We start from the raw sequence: 25,560 nt of genomic DNA, 5'->3' as shown, positions 1-25,560 counted from the left end.
ACAAGGAGAGAGGAGAGAGGAGAGGAGATGACAGACAAGGAGAGAGGAGAGGAGATGACAGACAAGGAGAGAGGAGAGAGGAGAGGAGATGACAGACAAGGCAAGGAGAGAGGAGAGGAGATGACAGACAAGGAGAGAGGAGAGAGGAGAGGAGATGACAGACAAGGAGAGAGGAGAGGAGATGACAGACAAGGCAAGGAGAGAGAGAGAGGGGGACAAAGATAGTGAGGTGAAAATCCACCATGGGTGGAACTGTTCACTTTTTTTAGATGAACATTTGCATTTTTTGTCTTGGCACATGTCCCAGAGAGAGACTAGTATATATACATTGGCAGTTTTCTAGCTCTGGGGACTGTACTTTTTCACTGGCCTTGTTAAATAAAGAAATAGGACGAACAGTATAGCATGACAATGAAGGTTAAAACAACTGACAAAAAAAAAGAGCCCATGTGATACACACAGTTAAAAAGAGAAGCGACCATTGCATGATAAAGATATATTGAATAGCCTATCAAGTGATGCCACTTGACTAACTCATATCTATAGCACGTGGACACTCCGTTCCGTATAGCATTCAGAGTCCAGCCCACACGGTTCTTCTAAAGATGTGAGACAAAGCCCATCAGTTTGTGGTATACCTTTGGCATGCCGGGCTCTCTAGAGTAGGCTGTGTAGAGTCCCTTGAACACCTTCTTGCTCAGGGCGTCGAGGGTCTCTTCCTTATAGATGTGGTCGGTGTCAGACTGGCGACAGCCAAACACCAGATACAGAGGACTCGTCTCAAGCCCTGCGTGGGGAGAGGAGGAGACGGACATACATACATTGGCTTTACTTTTGATGAATGGTACAGAAACAATGAGAGTCATAGTGCCTTGTTTAACCCATTCTGACCGGGAACCCGTTTTGGTGTCAGCATCATGTTATGCTTTACCTATTGAAAAATAGCAGATCTACAAGCTCATATCGCGCCACCGAGTGGCGCGATACGAGCTTGTAGGTCTGCTATTTTTGAAAAATTCGAAGAACGACTGACATTTTTTAGAATCTGATCTCAGGTCAGAATGGGTTAATCAGACCAGTGTGTGTCCAGTGGAAACCTCGTATGAATCTGATCTCAGGTCAGAATGGGTTAAACTGAATATTATTGTTACACAACTGACTTCACTACAGTGGCACTTTGCACTTCACCGTGGGTATAATTTGAATCAACCATCATGCATGCTGTATAGTGTTAAAATGGTTAGTCCCAATACTTGATTCTGATTTGCTGGTTTCCGATTAGACCACGCACTAAATCTCACAAACATTTACACCTTAAATCAGTTTTTATCAGTCCCAGGTTGCGTTACTGTGATCCAGCCTATCTGTAGCTGAACCAGGGAAGGGAAGCTTGATTCCCATACAAACCCTGGCCGCCGTGCGGGCTTAATCTAAGCACACTCAATCGTAATTAACGTTCCAATTTTTGGGGTTCAACAACCCTGGTGGAAAAGATAGGATTAGTGTGTGAAAAGGTGCAGCAGAACCAGAACCAACCCTTTTCCTGCTCAAAGACTTTCTGTTGCCAGAAGCTTCTGAAGGGAGCGATGCCGGTCCCGGGTCCGATCAGGATGCAGGGGGACTTGTTCTCCTTGGGAAGTTGGAACGATGCAGCCCTAGAACCAACAGAACTGTCTTTATAACCACATGGACCTTCAAATATTGATGGGGCTAAATAAAAAAAAAAAAAAAAAAAATTACCCATTAAAGATACTACAAATTACTTCTAAATCAGCAATCAGCAATAAAATGTTTTTTTAAGCATTATTTAAAAATCAGCGTGTCACTTTGAGGTTGTACATCTGCTATTTTTGAATAGCCGATGCAAAATTATAAAATGACACAATGACAGCTAGATGCTTTCGCGGTTTTAATGGGTTAAAAGCAGAACCGACTGAAATTAGAAATTAGAAATTAATCGCATTATGACAAAACCACTAAATAAAGCACTTGCTTTGGTCAACATAATATTGTATAAAAACAAAATGTAAGTTTTACCCTCTGACGAAACACGGCACCATCTCGTCCTTCCTTATCCTATTGAGCCAGGATGAACACACCCCATGGTGCTCGGGACCCTCTCCATCTGAAGGAAGAAACAGACACCTTTTACTGCCTCACTCCTCCCCTAAACCCTAAACCCTAAACCCTAACCCTAACACAGGATGAACACACCCCATGGTGCTCGGGACCCTCTCCATCTGAATGAAGAAACGGACACCTTTTACTTCCTCACTGCTCCCCATTTGCACCCCTTTTGGTGTTTTAAGCATTATGTTATAATTTAGCTATTGAAAAATAGCAGACCTACAAGCTCGTAGCACGCCACTAAGTGGCGCGCTACGAGCTTGTAGGTCTGCTATTTTTGAAAAATCGTGAAAATGTGGCGCAAATCTTTGAATATTATATTCTTTCAGAGTGAACGTTTTTAACTCAAATCTTTGCTTCTGGGTTGTCCCTGGAACTACATATTTTGAGATGGGGGTCCGTGGCCCAATAGAGATAATTCTGGGGGTCCTTGACATGAAAAAGGTTGAGCACCACTGACATAGAAACATGGGTTTTTCAGAAAAATGTTAGGATTCAGAAGCCTTTTTCCAAAATGGGTTATAATCAGTGGTTCTCAAACCTTTTCAAACCGAGGACCCCCAAATGATGTATTTGGCCGCAGATCGACCCCCATCGGAAGAAAAGAAAAAAAAACGATTGTTTCTGCAAGATTTGCAGTTGTTAAAAGGGGATGTTTAAGTTACAGAAGTAAAACATTTTTTTTGTTGAAAATAGCAGAACTACACGTTGACAATGACAATGACGCCCTAGAGCACACTGAGGTTGGACAGACAAACACAGCGAGGCTATATACCCACAATACTACCCACAATACTACCCACAATACTACCCACAATACTACCCACAACACTACCCACAATACTACCCACAATACTACCCACAACACTACCCACAATACTACCCACAATACTACCCACAACACTACCCACAACACTACCCACAACACTACCCACAATACTACCCACAATACTACCCACAACACTACCCACAATACTACCCACAATACTACCCACAACACTACCCACAATACTACCCACAATACTACCCACAACACTACCCACAATACTACCCACAATACTACCCACAACACTACCCACAATACTACCCACAATACTACCCACAATACTACCCACAACACTACCCACAACACTACCCACAACACTACCCACAACACTACCCACAACACTACCCACAATACTACCCACAATACTACCCACAACACTACCCACAATACTACCCACAATACTACCCACAACACCAATTTTCAAGGGAAAAAAGGGCATGTTTCTCTGCTGAGAGGAAAGAACTGTAATTCACGTACTTATAGAGTCATCAGTGCACACTCGCGGGCATGCGTACGCATATTGATTAAGAGGAGGAGGAAAAATGAAGAAAAATGATATTTGCACTGCAGTGAGTTTTGCAGCTGGTGATGTTTGCTCACTACTTGGGGGTCTAAAGAGCTTGGAAGCTGTTATAAGTACAACCTATTGGAGATGATGTGATGATGTATGCTGAAGAGGTGAGAACACCTCGTCATGCCATACTCATGCTGTATGAGCTAACGTAAACACTTGAAACAGAGAGAGAGAGAGAGAGAGAGAGAGAGAGAGAGAGCATAGAAAACACCATTTAGATCACTCATGGGCAACTGGCGGCCCCCACATTCACTTAAAGTGGCCCACAGGTTAATATCAGAATACTGATATATTATTGATTTCAGCTAATTACTAGTATTAAAATGTTATTGTCTTTTTTTTTATGTCCAATGTGTAAATAACTACTGTATAACTAAATGTTACGTTTCAGGATTACAATGAAAAAATAGAAAATAATTATTCAGAATTTCAATTGAAATATAGCAAAATTAGCTGATCTACAAGCTCGCAGATCGGCTATTTTTGCTACGACAGTAATATGCAATGTGGCCCCAACTGGAGTGAGTGTGGAAATATAGTGGCCCTCTCCATCGTGGCCCTCTCCATCGTTGCCCACCCCCCCCCCCGATTACGATCAAAGCGGTTTATATGCCTGGCTACAGCACAGACAGTGTTTTGGGAAATAAAGAACATATCTATTGGACCAAATCCTGTTGGCGAAACAGAAACACATGCAGTCAACTGAAATCCCCCAGATAGTGTATAGTACTGTAGCGGCCTACAGCGGTTTCATGTTGCCCCCTATGGAGCAGACTGCTGTTCCAAGATAACTTTCAAGCCTATATATATAAAGTCCTCTGAACCACCAGAATATTTCCTCAGAAAAGGCTGTGACTCATTTCACTTTTTCAGCCATCAGTGGCATCAAAAAGGCAGTGACATCAAAAGAACCACAGTGCAGGTTTAGGTACTATAGTATAGGTACCCCACATCTGCCATCAAAAAAAATAATAATAATTATTAAAGAAAATCACTCATGATTTTAATTTAAATTACATTTTTAAAAAAACTGTGAACTATGCCATCGGGGAGCGCTCGAGCTTAACCCATTCTGACCTGAGATCAGATTCAAAAAATGTCAGTCGATTTTTCAAAAATAGCAGACCTACAAGCTCATAGCGCGCCACTCGGTGGCGCGCTATGAGCTTGTAGATCTGCTATTTTTCAATAGCTAAAGCATAACATGATGCCGACACCAAAACGGGTTCCCGTTCAGAATGGGTTAATTGTCTCGCTAATGGAATGTGGAGAATACTAGCCATTGGAGGCCTCCCTGCTGGAAGCCGACAGGGAGGCCAAGACAAACAGAATTAATTGCACCTCAAGGCCTTGAGGAAATAGACGAATAACTTCCTCCTGTCAATCAGTCACAGTAAAAGGCTTTTCTTTTGTTTTTTTACCTACGCAGCACTTTAAATTAGAAGGGGGAGCGTGCGTGTATTCGAGTATAGCTCTTGAAAGGAGAGCTCTTGTGAGGAGGTGAAGGTGCCCCAGGTATAAGCCTGTCACTATTATTATAATTATTACATAATCGCCTAATCGCATTTTTTCACAAATAATGTCAAAATCGTCATAATCGTTGAATGTATTAATAATCTTTTGAAAAATGTGTAGATCGGCTCTTTCAGCCAAAATGTGTATATAGGGCTGAAGTGGTTAATGTAAAGTTTTCTAATAATAATCAAAATCTACTACAACTAAAGTTATCAAATAATTGTAATGGAGTAAAACTGCAATATCTGCCTCTGAGACGTGGCCTACTGGAGTAGAAGTACTTCTACTGGAGTAGAAGTAAAGGTACAGAAAACTGGACAAACTCCAGCTAAGTACAAACAACTCAAAGTTGTACTTGGGTACAGATACAGAACATGCGTTCTGTATACTTTCCACCAAGACCAGAGGTTCTTCTGACCAAGCAATTGGTTGAAATAGGCTCTAGAGCCGTGCTGTTAATGAGCATGACAGCACACCTAGCCGTTAACCCATTCTGACCTGAGATCAGATTCATACGAGGTTTCCGACTGGACACACACTGGTCTGATGAACCCATTCTGACCTGAGATCAGATTCTAAAAAATGTCAGTCGTTCTTCGATTTTTCAAAAAATAGCAGACCTACAAGCTCGTAGCGCGCCACTCGGTGGCGCGCAATGAGCTTGTAGATCTGCTATTTTTCAATAGCTAAAGCACGACATGATGCTAACACCATAATGGGTTCCCGTTCAGAATGGGTTAATAGAAGATTTGAGAACGGACATTAGAAATATCAGTTGTGCTGATTAGTGATTACTAGACAGAGTAATTGTCAGAGCAGTAGCATTATTGGCTTCGGAATGGAACAAAAAGGGGCAGGTCTACGCTCCTGTGTTTTAACATCAGTTATTATGGTGGTACTTGGAGAGACAAATATTTTCTGAGGTGGTACTTCAGTATGAAAAGGCATGGGAAGCAATGCTGTATACCAGGGGTGGGCAACTGTGACGATGGAGAGGGCCACTATAGTTACACACTCACTCCAGAGGGCCACTATAGTTACACACTCACTCCAGAGGGCCACTATAGTTACACACTCACTCCAGAGGGCCACTATAGTTCCACACTCACTCCAGAGGGCCACTATAGTTACACACTCACTCCAGAGGGCCACTATAGTTCCACACTCACTCCAGAGGGCCACTATAGTTACACACTCACTCCAGAGGGCCACTATAGTTACACACTCACTCCAGAGGGCCACTATAGTTACACACTCACTCCAGAGGGCCACTATAGTTACACACTCACTCCAGAGGGCCACTATAGTTACACACTCACTCCAGAGGGCCACTATAGTTACACACTCACTCCAGAGGGCCACTATAGTTACACACTCACTCCAGAGGGCCACTATAGTTACACACTCACTCCAGAGGGCCACTATAGTTCCACACTCACTCCAGAGGGCCACTATATTTCCACACTCACTCCAGAGGGCCACTATAGTTCCACACTCACTCCAGAGGGCCACTATATTTCCACACTCACTCCAGATGGCCACTATATTTCCACACTCACTCCAGAGGGCCACTATAGTTCCACACTCACTCCAGAGGGCCACTACATAGTTCCACACTCACTCCAGAGGGCCACTATAGTTACACACTCACTCCAGAGGGCCACTATAGTTCCACACTCACTCCAGAGGGCCACTATAGTTACACACTCACTCCAGAGGGCCACTATAGTTACACACTCACTCCAGAGGGCCACTATAGTTACACACTCACTCCAGAGGGCCACTATAGTTACACACTCACTCCAGAGGGCCACTATAGTTCCACACTCACTCCAGAGGGCCACTATAGTTACACACTCACTCCAGAGGGCCACTATAGTTCCACACTCACTCCAGAGGGCCACTATAGTTACACACTCACTCCAGAGGGCCACTATATTTCCACACTCACTCCAGAGGGCCACTATAGTTACACACTCACTCCAGAGGGCCACTATAGTTCCACACTCACTCCAGAGGGCCACTATAGTTCCACACTCACTCCAGAGGGCCACTATAGTTCCACACTCACTCCAGAGGGCCACTATAGTTCCACACTCACTCCAGAGGGCCACTATAGTTCCACACTCACTCCAGAGGGCCACTATAGTTCCACACTCACTCCAGAGGGCCACTATAGTTCCACACTCACTCCAGAGGGCCACTATAGTTACACACTCACTCCAGAGGGCCACTATAGTTCCACACTCACTCCAGAGGGCCACTATAGTTACACACTCACTCCAGAGGGCCACTATAGTTCCACACTCACTCCAGAGGGCCACTATAGTTCCACACTCACTCCAGAGGGCCACTATAGTTCCACACTCACTCCAGAGGGCCACTATAGTTCCACACTCACTCCAGAGGGCCACTATAGTTCCACACTCACTCCAGAAGGCCACATTGCATATTACTGTCGTAGGAAAAATAGCCGATCTACAAGCTCAAAACACGTTGCACTGCGACACGTTTTGAGCTTTGTAGATCAGCTAATTTGGCTATATTTCAATTTAAATTCTGAATAATTATTTTCGATTTTTTAATAGGAATCCTGGAACGTAATTTATCTTTTTTAATTTCAAATGCATTTAGTTACAGTTATGTAAAGCACTTTGGTACAACTTGTTGTTATTTAAATGTGCTATAGAAATAAAGATGGTATGGTATGGTATGGTATGGTATGGTATGTACACATTGGACATGGAAAATGAACGGGGTTTATTTTCCGGGTCTCACCACGTACCTCGGGTTCTGTAGGAGACCACGGTGAGGTGGACCTCCATACAGTACCACAGTACCACAGTACCTCGGGTTCTGTAGGAGACCACGGTGAGGTGGACCTCTATACAGTACCACAGTACCACGTACCTCGGGTTCTGTAGGAGACCACGGTGAGGTGGACCTCTATACAGTACCACAGTACCACCGTACCTCGGGTTCTGTAGGAGACCACGGTGAGGTGGACCTCTATACAGTACCACGTACCTCGGGTTCTGTAGGAGACCACGGTGAGGTGGACCTCTATACAGTACCACAGTACCACGTACCTCGGGTTCTGTGGGAGACCACGGTGAGGTGGACCTCTATACAGTACCACAGTACGTCGGGTCCGGTAGGTGAACGTACCTCGGGTCCGGTAGGTGACCACGGCCACGGTGAGGTGGACCTCAGAGGGGTGTGCGTCCAGCGAGGAGCTGATGGAGTAGTAGCGCGGCTGCAGCAGAGGCAGCTGGGTGAGGAGCAGCGTGGTGGGCATGGCGATGGACGGGAACTCCTCCAGAACCTCCACCAGGGTGTTGTTGTTGTACCACTTCCACTGCTCGTACTCCTGCTGGCCCTGGGGGGGGGAGGAGGGGTCACTCTGGGTCATTGGTAGTCCCAGCCTAAGGCCTTGTCCACACGTATCCGGGTAAACGGATAAACGTAGGTTTTTATATGCGTTTTGGGGGGGTCGCCCACACGCAAACGCGTTTTTGGTCCATATAAGCGCATCTTTTGGAAAACTCCTGCCACAGTGTATTTTTTTTAAACTCCGCCTGTGTGTTTCCCGTGTGGACAATGTAAACGGAGTTTTGCATGGGTCTTGCCATTGGTCGTATGGACAGAGAGATTAAAAAAAAAACGTGTCGTATGGACAGAGAGATTAAAAAAAACTAAAACTAAAACTAAAACTCTACGTTTATGTAGGTGTGTATGAAGCCTTAGAGTATATATGAATAGAGAAGGCACCCAGAGGAAACCCTGAGGCCAAATGGACATAGTGGACGAATGAAGGTATTGCAGCCTGGCCCCAAACACATGAACGCGCTGGTCCGTTGACTATCATTGTGCACGTTCACGACGGACGCACGCTCGTGCGCGTTCAACGGCAGCGCGTTCATGTGTTTGGGGGCCACTCACTATTGCAATCCATCCCAGAATGCACTCTGTTCAAAAATAGCAGACCTACAAGCTCAAAAGCTACAAATTCAGAGTAACAACAGAATAAAGAACTTTTTCCTGAGACAAAAAACAATACAAAAACAATACAAAAAACTTTGCAACAAGTTCTATACAAGAGCATGGGGCCACACGAGAGAGAGAGAGAGAGAGCACGGAGAAGGAAATGTTATAAAAAATTAACTGAATGCTATACCGTAAAGGAATTATTACCTTACTGAGGAGCTCCAGTTTGGTCTTTTGGGCCTCGTTGGTTGCCAGGGCAGCGAACTGCTGCAGCAGCACAGGGCTGGGCGGGGAGGTGATGTCCAGGTAGTTCTTGAAGGCTTGGAAGATGGTGCAGACGGGAAGACGGGCTTCTGGTGACCAGTTACTGATCGTACCTGTTGGCGGTGGAGGAGCATTATACGGTATAGTTTACAACACCCATCTTATAATTGAATGCTTGTTTCTGATTGGTCAATCACTGAATTCATAGGTCTGTTGTAGGGCATTCACTTCTAGTCATTTGTACAAATTATTTTGGGGGGTTCCCAAAAAAAAAAAAGAAAAAAAAAAAGGGGGCACGGTTGGTAGTGCTGTCGCCTCACAGCTAGAAGGTCCTGGGTTCGACTCCCGCTCGGGCGCTGTGGGTGCTGGCGGCGTGTTTCCTCCTCCGCGTCATCAGTGCCCATACCCGAAGGCGGGGTTGGCGAATGAGTTTGCATGTTCTCCCTGTGTCCCCTATAGGGTAGGTACCCTCACAAAAACATGCAGAAATCCTGGTCTCTAAACTGCCTCCCCCTGGCCAGCCGGGGCGCCTGATGGAGGGGGAAGGAACTGGTTGGAATAATGTGTTCCTTCCCCCCCTTCTCCCCTTGTCCCCCATATATGGGGACTAGGTTGGTCTCCCCTTGTCCCCCATATATGGGGACTAGGTTGGTGGAGGGTGTGTAGAGCCCAGGATCACATTAGATGATTGACACAGGGGTGAAAAATGAGTTACAAAATCGTGGGATAAAAAATATATTAAAAAAAAAACATTGATCAATTGGGGGTCTCAGAGATAGAAATGGAATGAAATGGGGGGTCCGTAGAGTAGACTAATGCATGTTAAACTAGGGGGGGGGGGTCCAGACCCACCCAGTGCTAAACAGACCCACCCAAGGCAGTGTCCCAGTGCTAAACAGACCCACCCAAGGCAGTGTCCCAGTGCTAACCAGACCCACCCAAGGCAGTGTCCCAGTGCTAACCAGACCCACCCAAGGCAGTGTCCCAGTGCTAACCAGACCCACCCAAGGCAGTGTCCCAGTGCTAACCAGACCCACCCAAGGCAGTGTCCCAGTGCTAACCAGACCCACCCAAGGCAGTGTCCCAGTGCTAACCAGACCCACCCAAGGCAGTGTCCCAGTGCTAACCAGACCCACCCAAGGCAGTGTCCCAGTGCTAAACAGACCCACCCAAGGCAGTGTTCCAGTGCTAACCAGACCCACCCAAGGCAGTGTCCCAGTGCTAAACAGACCCACCTAAGGCAGTGTTCCAGTGCTAAACAGAACCCACCCAAGGCAGTGTCCCAGTGCTAAACAGACCCACCCAAGGCAGTGTCCCAGTGCTAAACAGAACCCACCCAAGGCAGTGTCCCAGTGCTAAACAGACCCACCCAAGGCAGTGTCCCAGTGCTAAACAGACCCACCCAAGGCAGTGTCCCAGTGCTAAACAGAACCCACCCAAGGCAGTGTCCCAGTGCTAAACAGACGCACCCAAGGCAGTGTCCCAGTGCTAACCAGACCCACCCAAGGCAGTGTCCCAGTGCTAACCAGACCCACCCAAGGCAGTGTCCCAGTGCTAAACAGAACCCACCCAAGGCAGTGTCCCAGTGCTAAACAGACCCACCCAAGGCAGTGTCCCAGTGCTAAACAGACCCACCCAAGGCAGTGTCCCAGTGCTAAACAGAACCACCCAAGGCAGTGCTAACCAGACCCACCCAAGGCAGTGTCCCAGTGCTAACCAGACCCACCCAAGGCAGTGTCCCAGTGCTAACCAGACCCACCCAAGGCAGTGTCCCAGTGCTAAACAGACCCACCCAAGGCAGTGTCCCAGTGCTAAACAGACCCACCCAAGGCAGTGCTAACCAGACCCACCCAAGGCAGTGTCCCAGTGCTAAACAGACCCACCCAAGGCAGTGTTCCAGTGCTAAACAGAGCCACCCAAGGCAGTGTCCCAGTGCTAACCAGACCCACCCAAGGCAGTGTCCCAGTGCTAAACAGAACCCACCTAAGGCAGTGTTCCAGTGCTAAACCGAACCCACCCAAGGCAGTGTTCCAGTGCTAAACAGAACCCACCCAAGGCAGTGTTCCAGTGCTAAATAGAACCCACCCAAGGCAGTGTTCCAGTGCTAAACAGAACCCACCCAAGGCAGTGCTAAACAGACCCACCTAAGGCAGTGTTCCAGTGCTAAACAGAACCCACCTAAGGCAGTGTTCCAGTGCTAAACAGAACCCACCCAAGGCAGTGCTAAACAGACCCACCCAAGGCAGTGTTCCAGTGCTAAACAGAACCCACCCAAGGCAGTGTTCCAGTGCTAAACAGAACCCACCCAAGGCAGTGTTCCTCTCCTCCAGGGCCTCCAGCTGGAAGATCTGCTCGACGGGCGGGCCGTCCTCCAGCTTCTTCACCAGAGCCGTCACCAAGTCCTCGTCGTTGCTGGCGAAGACGCCCAGATGGTCGCCGGGCAGGTACGTCAGGCCCTCGTGGTCGTTTGTGTGGAGTCGAACGAACACAGTGGTACGACTGTGGAAGAGGACAGAGGGCTAAGCAGGATACATCCTATTGAACACAGTGGTACGACTGTGGAAGAGGACAGAGGGGGTGACTGGCTATAAGGACACATCCTATTGAACACAGTGGTACGACTGTGGAAGAGGACAGAGGGGGTGACTGGCTATAAGGACACATCCTAACGAACACAGTGGTACGACTGTGGAAGAGGACAGAGGGGGTGACTGGCTATAAGGACACATCCTAACGAACACAGTGGTACGACTGTGGAAGAGGACAGAGGGGGTGACTGGCTATAAGGACACATCCTATTGAACACAGTGGTACGACTGTGGAAGAGGACAGAGGGGGTGACTGGCTATAAGGACACATCCTAACGAACACAGTGGTACGACTGTGGAAGAGGACAGAGGGGGTGACTGGCTATAAGGACACATCCTAACGAACACAGTGGTACGACTGTGGAAGAGGACAGAGGGGGTGACTGGCTATAAGGACACATCCTAACGAACACAGTGGTACGACTGTGGAAGAGGACAGAGGGGGTGACTGGCTATAAGGACACATCCTAACGAACACAGTGGTACGACTGTGGAAGAGGACAGAGGGGGTGACTGGCTATAAGGACACATCCTAACGAACACAGTGGTACGACTGTGGAAGAGGACAGAGGGGGTGACTGGCTATAAGGACACATCCTAACGAACACAGTGGTACGACTGTGGAAGAGGACAGAGGGGTGACTGGCTATAAGGACACATCCTAACGAACACAGTGGTACGACTGTGGAAGAGGACAGAGGGGGTGACTGGCTATAAGGACACATCCTAACGAACACAGTGGTACGACTGTGGAAGAGGACAGAGGGGGTGACTGGCTATAAGGACACATCCTATTGAACACAGTGGTACGACTGTGGAAGAGAACAGAGGGGGTGACTGGCTATAAGGACACATCCTAACGAACACAGTGGTACGACTGTGGAAGAGGACAGAGGGGGTGACTGGCTATAAGGACACATCCTAACGAACACAGTGGTACGACTGTGGAAGAGGACAGAGGGGGTGACTGGCTAAGCAGGACACATCCTAACCTATCTTCGGTTTCAGGTGCCACAAAGACGTCCTTCTAATTGTAAATATTTATCTTTTGTTTTGTACTCTACTATTACTTGAAATGATTGTGCATTGAATGCCAAATGTATCCTTTTACTATTGCATGATGTGTGTCATGTATACCCATTGTCTCTTGTGTACACAATACATACATACTGTACACACTCACACGAAAAACACAGAATATTACTCATTCCTAAAACACTCACTCATACACACTCTCATTGTTGCGTTTCATTTTTTAACTAAGGGACTGCAATGGAAATAAGCCGTCGGCTTTCTTGCCTTTATCCTTTTGATAGTGACGTATAACTATATATATGTGCATTTTTCTGTACATGTAAACATTGTCCATAAACATAATATATCAATGAGGCCGCACCACTTTCCCTTCCAGATTGCTACAAAAGTGCTTTTTGATGAACAATTAAATGTCACAATGATGAACAAACACACCACCACCGTTGAACGTGTTAAATCCCAGTCCCGTGGGGAATAAACTTACTCAGATTTAGTACTTTGCAAATTTAGAGATTCGACCATCTTGGCGCCGTACACCTTCTTCTTGTGAATGCTGTACAGTGCTGTTGGTGAGTCACATTCACAGTTAACACATTAAACCACATTATAAACATTATATAAAGCTCATAAATAAACCTCAAGATTTCTTTGCCTGAAAAAATCTAGTGATCAATGGTGTGCACTAGTGCAGGGACGTGCACACATAGACATCAAAGGGGGCTTCATTCAGCCCCTGCCCCTTTTTTACCCCGTCTGTAAAACAACTGCCCCTCTCTCCAGAACCACGAATGTATAGCGTTTGTTTACTACATGGTGAGAGAAATTCAAATACCTCTCCTTTCCTTTCCATGCAGCATTCAGGAGAATAGCTTTTATAATAATAATAATAATAATAATGAATTTTATTTATAATGCACTTTTCATTCACAGGGAATCTCAGAGTGCTACAAGGTTTAAAAACATATGATATCATAAAAGGTTAAAAACAGGTTTAACAAAAAACAGTGCAAAAACAGTTCAGCATAAAAAGGCCTTCCGGAAAACAAGAAGGTTTTCAGGCCTTTTTTAAAGCATTCCACAGTCTGTGGCACTCTCAGGTCTATGGGGAGGCCATTCCACAAACGTGGTGCTGCTGAGCAAAAGGCCCGGTCCCCCATGGTGCGCAGCTTGGTATCGGGAACATGGAGTAGGAGTTTTTATTCCCCTCTGAAGTCTCCTGAACTTGAACACTATTACTACCACTACCACTATATACTAGTATTGTGCGTTGAACAAATGTGTTTATAAATCCATGTCGTTACACCTGCATCTCCACTAGCTAAAGAGTGCTGTGTTGCGCCCCCGAAAACAGCTGATCTACAAGCTCTCAACGCGTCCCAGTGTGACGCGGTGTGAGCTTGTAGATCTGCTATTTTCGCTTAGACTAAGACCCCAGGAAGAATAGCTTACTGTGTTTCACAGTAAGCTAATGGGGATCTAATTTATAAAACAAATAAGTATGCACCCCCTCCCTGTCTACGTATAACATGCTATACGTCTGTATAAGATGCTATATCTCAGTACCTTCTGTGAGGACCGGGGCCTCTGTGACGGTCTGTATAAGATGCTATATCTCAGTACCTTCTGTGAGGACGGGGGCCGGGCCCTCTGTGACGTTGGTCTGTATAAGATGCTATATCTCAGTACCTTCTGTGAGGACGGGGGCCGGGCCCTCTGTGACGTTGGTCAGGCGGAACTTGTTCTTGGCCCAGCTGCGGTCGTTGACTATCAGGGCGTTGTTGGCCTGGTCCATGTTCACGTCCGCGATGCAGAACACCTCACAGGCCGCCTTCACGACATGCAACACAATGTACGCCATGGATGAATGAAATGACCAGTACTTAGTTTAGACTGGTCATTGGTTAGACATGGGTTAAGGTTAGGTTTAGGTGTGCTGCCCCGTGGGAGGTTAGGTTTAGGGTAGCCTGGGCACCATTTCATTTAGGCGTATATGATCCTGTCGGGAGCGGATGATATCGTTACGTCATGTTGTAGTATTGTTTTGTAGTCGACAGGCAGGAACAACAGGCGGCAACTTCCTTTTCCCTTTCTCAATAAAAGCTACAGGCTATACGAGAGCTTTTATTGAGAGGGAAAAGGAAGGAACCTTCCTTTTCTCTCAATAAAGTTGCCGCCGCCTGTTGTTCCTGCCTGTCGACTACAAAACAATACTACAACATGACGTAACGATATCATCCTGATGACTACAAAACAATACTACAACATGACGTAACGATATCATCCTGATGACTACAAAACAATACTACAACATGACGTAACGATATCATCCTGATGACTACAAAACAATACTACAACATGACGTAACGATATCATCCTGATGACTACAAAACAATACTACAACATGACGTAACGATATCATCCTGATGACTACAAAACAATACTACAACATGACGTAACGATATCATCCTGATGACTACAAAACAATACTACAACATGACGTAACGATATCATCCTGTCGACTACAAAACAATGACTACAACATGACGTAACGATATCATCCTGTCGACTACAAAACAATACTACAACATGACGTAACGATATCATCCTAATGACTACAAAACAATACTACAACATGACGTAACGATATCATCCTGATGACTACAAAACAATGACTACAACATGACGTAACGATATCATCCTGATGACTACAAAACAATACTACAACATGACGTAACGATATCATCCTGATGCCTACAAAACAATACTACAACATGACGTAACGATATCATCCTGATGACTACAAAACAATACTACAACATGACGTAACGATATCATCCTGATGACTACAAAACAATACTACAACATGACGTAACGATATCATCCTAATGACTACAAAACAATACTACAACATGACGTAACGATATCATCCTGTCGACTACAAAACAATACTACAACATGACGTAGCGATATCATCCTGTCGACTACAAAACAATACTACAACATGACGTAACGATATCATCCTAATGACTACAAAACAATACTACAACATGACGTAACGATATCATCCTGATGACTACAAAACAATGACTACAACATGACGTAACGATATCATCCTGTCGACTACAAAACAATACTACAACATGACGTAACGATATCATCCTGATGACTACAAAACAATGACTACAACATGACGTAACGATATCATCCTGATGACTACAAAACAATACTACAACATGACGTAACGATATCATCCTGATGACTACAAAACAATACTACAACATGACGTAACGATATCATCCTGATGACTACAAAACAATACTACAACATGACGTAACGATATCATCCTGATGACTACAAAACAATACTACAACATGACGTAACGATATCATCCGCTCCCGACAGGATCATACGGACTTTTGAAACAGAGACCAGGCTTTCCTCCGAGGTGGTGGAAAGCCTGGTGAGGCGAAGTTAGGTTTAGGGTGAGGGTTTGAGATAGTTTGTAGTTGTAGGACTAATGACTGCTCTAACCAATGACTAGTCTATAGTCTTGAAATGAAATTGGTTGAGAATCACTGCTAGAACCGTTGGGGTCTGCGGGCTAATATATACGTGTCAATTTGGGGGTCCTTGACATGAAACAGTTTGAGAAGCACCGGTGTGTGAGGCACCGACCGCACCGACCTTAAACACGTTCTTGGCCCAGGTTCTGAAGGACTCCTCCTGGCCACACAGCTCGTCGCCCTCTCCCATGCGGAGGATGCGCTCGCCACCCAGCTCCTCAAACAGGGTGTCGACGGCGTGGGCAAAGGCACAGAAGTGTGGGTAGGCCCTAGAGCCAAGGCCAAACGCTGAGTACCTGCACAGAGGAAGAGAGAGAGATGTGCGTTAAAAAAAAGATAGAGAAAGAAGCGCCCCAGCGACCCCAAAGACTTTCGAGACCAACGCTGCCATGTCCATCTTCTCTTTGTTGAGCAGGGTCCCCCCAGGGGCCCCCAGTGCCCCCCAGGGCCCCCAGGATTCTGTACTAGATCCCTTCTTTTTTTCCCCCCATACCCACACCAGATCTCTTCAGCAAAACCAGTCGATCTACAAAGCAAACACAGAATGTTTGTCCCAGAATAGGGAAGCTAGAGTCCCTGCTGTGGTTAAGCCTCGCCAGACACTGTCCTATAATGGCAGTTGCATAAACCGAGTGCATTACTCATACCCACACAGCCTTTAAAGGAGGATTCAGTGATTTGGGTGATTTGGAAAAAAAACCGGTCCGCCCTGGTAACAAGATGTGCACGTGCATACACACAATCTACAGTGGGGGGGGGGGGGGGGGGGGGGGGGGGGGGAAGTGCAACAGGCCAACAGCACGTGAACCAAGGCCCGCCCCCACTCGATCATGATTGGAGGAAGGCCCCTCTCATCCTGATTGGATGAAGGCTTTCTCACCCGCCACCAAAACCGAAACTAACTCCTTATATGGTCGGCAGACTCTATAGTAGGGAGGTATGGATTATCAACAAAAAAAAAGGGGGGAAAATGTGATATTTTGAATTAAGTGAAATCACTGAATATACCTTTAAAGGTCGTTGAATACAGCAAAATAGCAAACCTATGACCTATGGAGGTTCATGCATGATTACCTGACGTTGGAGAAGGGTCCGGTACTTCCAAACATACCCGCGTCCTCACTGGAGTCCTTCCGAGCGTCCGAGTGGGAGGAGACGCTGTTGAAACGCACCTTGTAGGACCTGTAGGGGGCGACAGAGAGGTGGAGAGAGAGACGCCGTTATATACCAGGACTGGAGTGGAAGCTGGACGCTCCACAAGGTTCAAGGTTCAAGGTTAGCTTTATTGTCCCTTGCGGGAAATTGGTTTGCAGCCAGATCATAGTAAAAATACACACAACATACACACAACAACAACATTCAATACAAGACTAAGAACAGGGCACTAGAGACAGAGGGCTGTATTTTGCGTGTCTTAAGTACCAGGTCTTATTCCCTAACTTGAGTAAACTAAAGACCTGGAGGCGTGATCAATGCCATTTGGCTATTCCGAGTGGCCAAAGAGCATTGATCACGCCTCCAGGTCTTTAGTTTACTCAAGTTAGGGAATAAGACCTGGTACTTCAGACACGCAAAATACAGCCCAGAGAATTCATGACATACAGTAGTAGCAAAGTCAGCAAAAGTGCATTAGTGGGCAGTATGTGCAGCAAAGGGTCAAGAATAAAGTGCTATCTGCTGTTCAGCAGTTGAATAGCAGCCGGGACAAAGGATAGTTTGAACCCATTAGTCTTTGTGGCGGAGCACCCTCAGCCCACGACCTGAGGGCGACAGTTCAAACTCATGCCACTGCCCAGTGCCCACTGCCCCACTGCCCACTCATGCCACTGCCCACTGCCCACGCCGTTACACTCACTTCACTTCTTCTGGGTCAAGGGTTGGGTGGCGCAACTCCATCAAGCCAGCTCCAAATTTCTACAAAGAGGCAAAACGACAGGTTGTTTTTGACTACATAATCAACGTGTTACTTTACTAACATGCTTATTAACAGTACAGGTACAGTCAAAGCTTATGCTGAAAGGATAACACAAAATATTACTGAGCCTTGAATACTCCAGTTAAGCACTGGAGTAGCTTGCTTAAAAAAATATATATATTTCATTGCTGTATTTAAATGTTTTAAACTTTCAAAAACGAATTACAACCATATAAAAACAATAGTGGAAAATAGCTGATCTGAAAGATCGCAACACATTGTGGTGCGGCCTTAACTTGTGATTCATTCATAATGTTCCTTTTCCATTCCGAGAATTGGAATTGAGTCCAAACATTATTCACAATATAGTCGTCTTTGAAATAATAGTGAAGTATCCAAAAAAGTTAAGTACAGATACTAAGTACAGTAGCCTACTCAAGTAAATATACTGTTATTGTCCATCACTGGACACACACACACACACACGCGCGCACGCACGCACGCACACACACACACACACACACACACACACACACACACACACACACACACACACACACACACACACACACACACAGTCACACAGTCACACACATACACACAGTCACACAGTCACACAGTCACACACAGTCACACAGTCACACACACACACACACACACACACACACACACACACACAGTCACACAGTCACACACATACACACACGGCCCTACCTCTCCATTTTCGGGAGGGTCTCCATTGCCAAAGGTACTGGTCACCACCAGCACCAACGTCTCATGCTCCAGGTGCACCACGTCATACTCCTCCATGGACATCACCTGCAGACGACACAAGGAGAGGAACGCTCTTGAGGACACAGTGTTCATTTCGTCGACTAAACATAAAACTATACCTTTTTTCACTGGGGGAAAAAAACTAAATGGAAGATAATGAAAACTATGCTATACGATGACTAAAACTAAGACTAAATTAATACTGACGATTTCGTCAACAGATAGAAACTAGACTAAAATGTTAGGAAGGGACTAGTGGACAAGAGATCCATGTATAAGTCATTTTACACTTCATGCTGAAAATACGGGTCACGCTGCGAGTTGCGACGCGTTGTGGGCTTGTATTTTCAGGCAAGTGTACAAACAGCCATTACGACGGCATCCATGCCCGCCAAAATACATTTTGTTCGACTAAATCAACTGTAGATTTAGTCGACTAAAATCTTATGACACTTAGTCGACTAAAACTATAGGCTAACACTGAGACATTGCAGGTGACTAAAATGTGACTAAAACTAAATGAAAACTATTCAAGAGACTATGACTAAAACAAAAAAAATCTAAACTTGCTGCCAGAAAGGACACTGACGTGCACACAGTGCCAACGTTCCGAGTCCAGACTGTGCTGTGCAGTGTGCATCATGGCCTCGGCCCGTCCTGTAACTACTAGGGGCAATTTAACCCATTCTGACCTGAGATCAGATTCATACGAGGTTTCCACTGAACATACACTCGTCTGATTAACCCATTATGACCTGAGATCAGATTCTAAAAATGTCAGTCGTTCCTTAGATTTTTCAAAAATAGCAGACCTACAAGCTCGTAGCGCGCCACTCGGTGGTGCGCTATGAGCTTGTAGATCTGCTATTTTTCAATAGCTAAAGCATAACATGATGCCGACACCAAAATGGGTTCCCGGTCAGAATGGGTTAAATTAGGGGTTTATAAGAGTCTTGTTCGGGGACACAACTCGACACATTGCTGGCCTGGCTTGGAATCGAACCGGTGGACAACCAGAGCCTCTGGCTTCCCAAGCAAGGCTCACTAACCACGCATTCACCCAACACTGAGTGGGCAAGCACGCAGCTATGGCTACTGTAGTACTGTAGTACTGATAGTACACACAGGGCCCAGAAGTACTGTAGTAATGATAGTACACACAGGGCCCAGAAGTACTGTAGTACTGATAGTACACACAGGGCCCAGAAGTACTGTAGTACTGATAGTACACACAGGGCCCAGAAGTACTGTAGTACTGATAGTACACACTGGGCCCAGAAGTACTGTAGTACTGATAGTACACACAGGGCCCAGAAGTACTGTAGTACTGATAGTACACACTGGGCCCAGAAGTACTGTAGTACTGATAGTACACACAGGGCCCTGACCATGGCCCAGTAGTACTGATAGTACACACAGGGCCCTGCCCATGGCCCAGTAGTACTGTAGTAATGATAGTACACACAGGGCCCTGCCCATGGCCCAGTAGTAATGATAGTATACACTGGGCCCAGTAGTACTGTAGTACTGATAGTACACACAGGGCCCTGCCCATGGCCCAGTAGTACTGTAGTACTGATAGTACACACAGGGCCCTGCCCATGGCCCAGTAGTCGAGCAGAAACACTGTATAATGAATACTCTGCTCCGGCAACAAGTTGATAATGTGCTTGCTGCTTGCTTGCATACAATTAATTAGCGCTCAGCAACATAATGACGACATGCCACACAATCACTGTGAAGAGACACCTAATCCTCAGCCCTGTGACGAGCAGACATCGCCTCTCATCTGCCCCTGAACCAGGCCTTCTCATCTGCCCCTGAACCAGGCCTTCTCATCTGCCCCTGAACCAGGCCTTCTCATCTGCCCCTGAACCAGGCCTTCTCATCTGCCCCTGAACCAGGCCTTCTCATCTGCCCCTGAACCAGGCCTTCTCATCTGCCCCTGAACCAGGCCTTCTCATCTGCCCCTGAACCAGGCCTTCTCATCTGCCCCTGAACCAGGCCTTCTCATCTGCCCCTGAACCAGGCTTCTCATGCATGCAGCGCAGTCGCTTGTTGTATGATTGATCACAAGCCTAAATGTCCTAGAACCAAAACGCTACATGACTCATTGACTCATGTTGTTACTCTTTAAATTGGCAAAATCTTAATCTTGTCTGGATGAATCTCTCACTTTGATGCATGTGAGCAGAAAGAATATGTGACAAAAGACAAAGGGCTCCGTTTTCGTCACCGCTAAACCCCTTTTCCCTGAACTTATTTTCTTCTCTCTTTTTTTTACTATTTTGTCAATGTAGATTGGCTAGTTGAACTATTCAAAAATGTTTTTCAAAATAGTAAAAAAAAAGGCCCATAGTTGCTTCCTCTCTGCCCTTTAATTAATCTTTCTACTTGGCTGGAATGTTCTGGGCCATGTCGGATTCAGGACAGAGAGCCGACTGCTCCCCTTCCCGTCAGACATCCATCCATCTTCAACCGCTTATCCGTAGTCGGGTCGCGGGGGCAACAGCTCCACCAGAGCGCTCCAGACTTCCCTCTCCAGAGCAACATTAGTGACTTCCTCCTGGGGGATTCCGAGACGTCCGAGCCTTGGTCTGCCCCTGGGGGTCTCCTCCCAGTGGGACGTGCGTCGAGGACCTCCCTATAGGGAGGCGCCCGAGAGGCATCCTAACCAGATGCCCGAACCACCTCAGCTGACTCCTTTCCAGGCGAAGGAGCAGCGGTTCAGACATCAATCAGCACAAATAATAATAGGCAAAACGACATGATTCATCTCTCTGGAGTATATTCTAATGGTATACCTTTGCGTCAAAGGCGTGATTGAAGATTTGACAGAGGGTCTTGGCGTATTCTTGGGACTTTCCCGTCTCTGTGGCGTACAATATGGAGGCTTTGACTCTCTTGGCCATCGCTTTACCCATTAGCTTAGCTGAGAACTTCACCGCTCTGCACAGGAGGAGAGAGAGAGAGAGAGAGAGAGAGAGGCAGAGAGAGAGAGAGACAGAGAGAGAGTAAGTCATTTGTATTTATATAGCACAAAATCACAACAAATATTGTCATGATATGGCACTTAAATTGGCCTAAACCAGGGGTATTCATTATAATATGCTTCATTGCTTATTATGTTTAGTTATAGTTTATTTGATCATCCTTATGGGTGTACAAAACATGATACTGGTATTCAAAAAACTTAAAAAAATAATTCAGCCCCGTGGGTTCAGTGGTCATGTGACTCATTTAATTAATTCAGCCCCGTGGGATCAGTGGTCATGTGACTCATTTAATTAATTCAGCCCCGTGGGATCAGTGGTCATGTGACTCATGTCAGACACGCTGCAGATGGATGGGTATCGTGATTACTCTGCTTGTCACGTCCTGGAGGCAATTACATTAAAGAACCAACACGCACGCACACACCCACATGCATGGGCACGTAGACAGACACGCGCACGCACCCACATGCATGGGCACGTAGACAGACACGCGCACGCACCCACATGCATGGGCACGTAGACAGACACGCGCACGCACCCACATGCATGGGCACGTAGACAGACACGCGCATGCACCCACATGCATGGGCACGTAGACAGACGCGCGCACGCACCCACATGCACGGGCACGTAGACAGACACGCGCACGCACCCACATGCATGGGCACGTAGACAGACACGCGCATGCACCCACATGCATGGGCACGTAGACAGACGCGCGCACGCACCCACATGCACGGGCACGTAGACAGACGCGCGCATACAAGGTTCTGACACAGTTGTGATTGGCTGATTGCTCCCTAAGGGGTTGATTGGGTGAATTACACCGTGGAGTACACGACTTCCTTCCCGCCGTGTGTCTCATCTCATCGACGGACCAACGGCAGCGAGGAGACGGAGGTTAAAAGGACAATTGCCTTGTTTATAGCTCAGCATTAGCATTTTTGTATAATTGCATAATTATTTTGTGTAATTTTGTGTGTGATTAACATCGTGTCTCGACCATTTATTGCTCTTCTATTGAGAAATGTTGATCCTGTGGTAGCATAATTAAGGCCCACTATTGGTTGACAAGTGGAACTGGGGTGCATACTTAGTTTAGACTGGTCATTGGTTAGACATGGGTTAAGGTTAGGTTTAGGTGTGCTGCCTCAGTGGGAGGTTAGGGTTAGACTAGTCATTGGTTAGACATGGGTTAAGGTTAGGTTTAGGTGTGCTGCCCCGTGGGAGGTTAGGTTTAGACTAGTCATTGGTTAGACATGGGTTAAGGTTAGGTTTAGGTGTGCTGCCCCGTGGGAGGTTAGGTTTAGACTAGTCATTGGTTAGACATGGGTTAAGGTTAGGTTTAGGTGTGCTGCCCCGTGGGAGGTTAGGTTTAGACTAGTCATTGGTTAGACATGGGTTAAGGTTAGGTTTAGGTGTGCTGCCCCGTGGGAGGTTAGGTTTAGACTGGTCATTGGTTAGACATGGGTTAAGGTTAGGTTTAGGTGTGCTGCCCCGTGGGAGGTTATAGGTTTAGACTAGTCATTGGTTAGACATGGGTTAAGGTTAGGTTTAGGTGTGCTGCCCCGTGGGAGGTTAGGTTTAGACTAGTCATTGGTTAGACATGGGTTAAGGTTAGGTTTAGGTGTGCTGCCCCGTGGGAGGTTATAGGTTTAGACTAGTCATTGGTTAGACATGGGTTAAGGTTAGGTTTAGGTGTGCTGCCCCGTGGGAGGTTAGGTTTAGACTAGTCACTGGTTAGACATGGGTTAAGGTTAGGTTTAGGTGTGCTGCCCGTGGGAGGTTAGGTTTAGACTAGTCATTGGTTAGACATGGGTTAAGGTTAGGTTTAGGTGTGCTGCCCCGTGGGAGGTTATAGGTTTAGACTAGTCATTGGTTAGACATGGGTTAAGGTTAGGTTTAGGTGTGCTGCCCCGTGGGAGGTTAGGTTTAGACTAGTCACTGGTTAGACATGGGTTAAGGTTAGGTTTAGGTGTGCTGCCCCGTGGGAGGTTAGGTTTAGACTAGTCATTGGTTAGACATGGGTTAAGGTTAGGTTTAGGTGTGCTGCCCCGTGGGAGGTTATAGGTTTAGACTAGTCATTGGTTAGACACGGGTTAAGGTTAGGTTTAGGTGTGCTGCCCCGTGGGAGGTTAGGGTTAGACTAGTCATTGGTTAGACATGGGTTAAGGTTAGGTTTAGGTGTGCTGCCCCGTGGGAGGTTATAGGTTTAGGGTGAGCGTTTGAGATAGGTTGTAGTTGTAGGACTAATAATGACTGGTCTAACCAAATGACTAGTCCAAACCAAAAACTGTCTAAACTAAGTACTGCACCCGTGGAACTGTTTGAAGGTCAACATTATATTTATCCACTGAATAAGTAGGCCTAGGCGTGCTCTATTAGTGGCACAGATTTCAGCACTTGTGCATGCAGTTTGACCCCAACGTTTGTTATTTCGGTTATGTTTGATGAAGGAAATGGCTTTCATGGTATTCACATCGTGATGTAACACCTCCTCTCCTCCGTTGGCAAATCAACACAAATCAAACTTTGCATCCATATATTCCCCATATACTCTTTTATAGTTTTTCTCATCAAAAGAGTGCATTCTTACTTGGCCAGCTTCTTAAATCCAATGGTTCTCTTTTTGGTGGGTGTTCCGTTCACTGCCTTGAACACAAAGCCTTTCCAGGCGTCTGGCTGTGTCAGATAAGGAGAAAAAAAGACACAGAGACACGCCGGTGTGAAGCTTATAAGAATATATGACAACTCATCGATCCCTCGTCATGACTACACGTATATAACTGCCCGTTATTGCGTCCCCTGGCCACGTGACCTTGCAGGTATATCCTCACCTGGTACTCAAAGGAGGGCGTGAGGTGGTAGTTTATCATCTCCTGGCTGAACACCGGCGTGATGCTCCCCGACATGGGGGGCACGATCCAGGCCCAGTCTGCGGGCAAGCCTCCCCGGAGCTTGTGCTCGTTGTCCATGTGCTTCATGAAGGACTCTGTGGCCGAGTGGTGGTCCACGATGGTCACTTTGGCATTCTGGAGAACCCAGGGCAGCAAGGGAGGGATGTCACACGTATGAGTGTTAACCCATTCTGACCTGAGATCAGATTCATACGAGGTTTCCACTGGACACACAATGGTCTGATGAACCCATTCTGACCTGAGATCAGATTCTAGAAATGTCAGTCATTCTTCGATTTAAAAAGAAATAGCAGACCTACAAGCTCGTAGCGCGCCACTCGGTGGCGCGCTATGAGCTTGTAGATCTGCTATTTTTCAATAGCTAAAGCACGACATGATGCAAACACCAAAATGGGTTCCCGTTCAGAATGGGTTAATCCATTTTGACCTGAGATCAGTTTCTATAAAAAAAATTCTTCTACATCCTGACAGTTTTCTG

General features: G+C 46.3%; 1 protein-coding gene across 1 annotated transcript in view; it reads right to left on the bottom strand.

The window, feature by feature from the left end:
- nos1 (nitric oxide synthase 1 (neuronal)) overlaps window positions 1-25,560 on the bottom strand; it is a gene marked incomplete at both ends in the record, with an annotated part of 61,927 nt that overhangs the window by 1,629 nt on the left and 34,738 nt on the right. The window contains 15 exons of the mRNA XM_080755704.1: window positions 639-787; window positions 1,537-1,655; window positions 2,038-2,125; window positions 8,211-8,421; window positions 9,237-9,406; window positions 11,599-11,792; window positions 13,401-13,479; window positions 14,603-14,744; window positions 16,601-16,775; window positions 17,554-17,661; window positions 18,335-18,393; window positions 19,109-19,213; window positions 21,973-22,117; window positions 24,761-24,846; window positions 25,002-25,196. Coding sequence (XP_080611830.1) covers window positions 639-787; window positions 1,537-1,655; window positions 2,038-2,125; window positions 8,211-8,421; window positions 9,237-9,406; window positions 11,599-11,792; window positions 13,401-13,479; window positions 14,603-14,744; window positions 16,601-16,775; window positions 17,554-17,661; window positions 18,335-18,393; window positions 19,109-19,213; window positions 21,973-22,117; window positions 24,761-24,846; window positions 25,002-25,196 — 2,025 coding nt within the window. The remainder of the gene's footprint in view (window positions 1-638; window positions 788-1,536; window positions 1,656-2,037; window positions 2,126-8,210; window positions 8,422-9,236; window positions 9,407-11,598; window positions 11,793-13,400; window positions 13,480-14,602; window positions 14,745-16,600; window positions 16,776-17,553; window positions 17,662-18,334; window positions 18,394-19,108; window positions 19,214-21,972; window positions 22,118-24,760; window positions 24,847-25,001; window positions 25,197-25,560) is intronic.

Source organism: Protomyctophum bolini, assembly GCF_963924005.1.
Source record: "Protomyctophum bolini genome assembly, chromosome: 22".
In the NCBI taxonomy this organism is placed as follows: domain Eukaryota; kingdom Metazoa; phylum Chordata; class Actinopteri; order Myctophiformes; family Myctophidae; genus Protomyctophum; species Protomyctophum bolini.
This window is presented reverse-complemented; position numbering and strand designations above follow the sequence as displayed.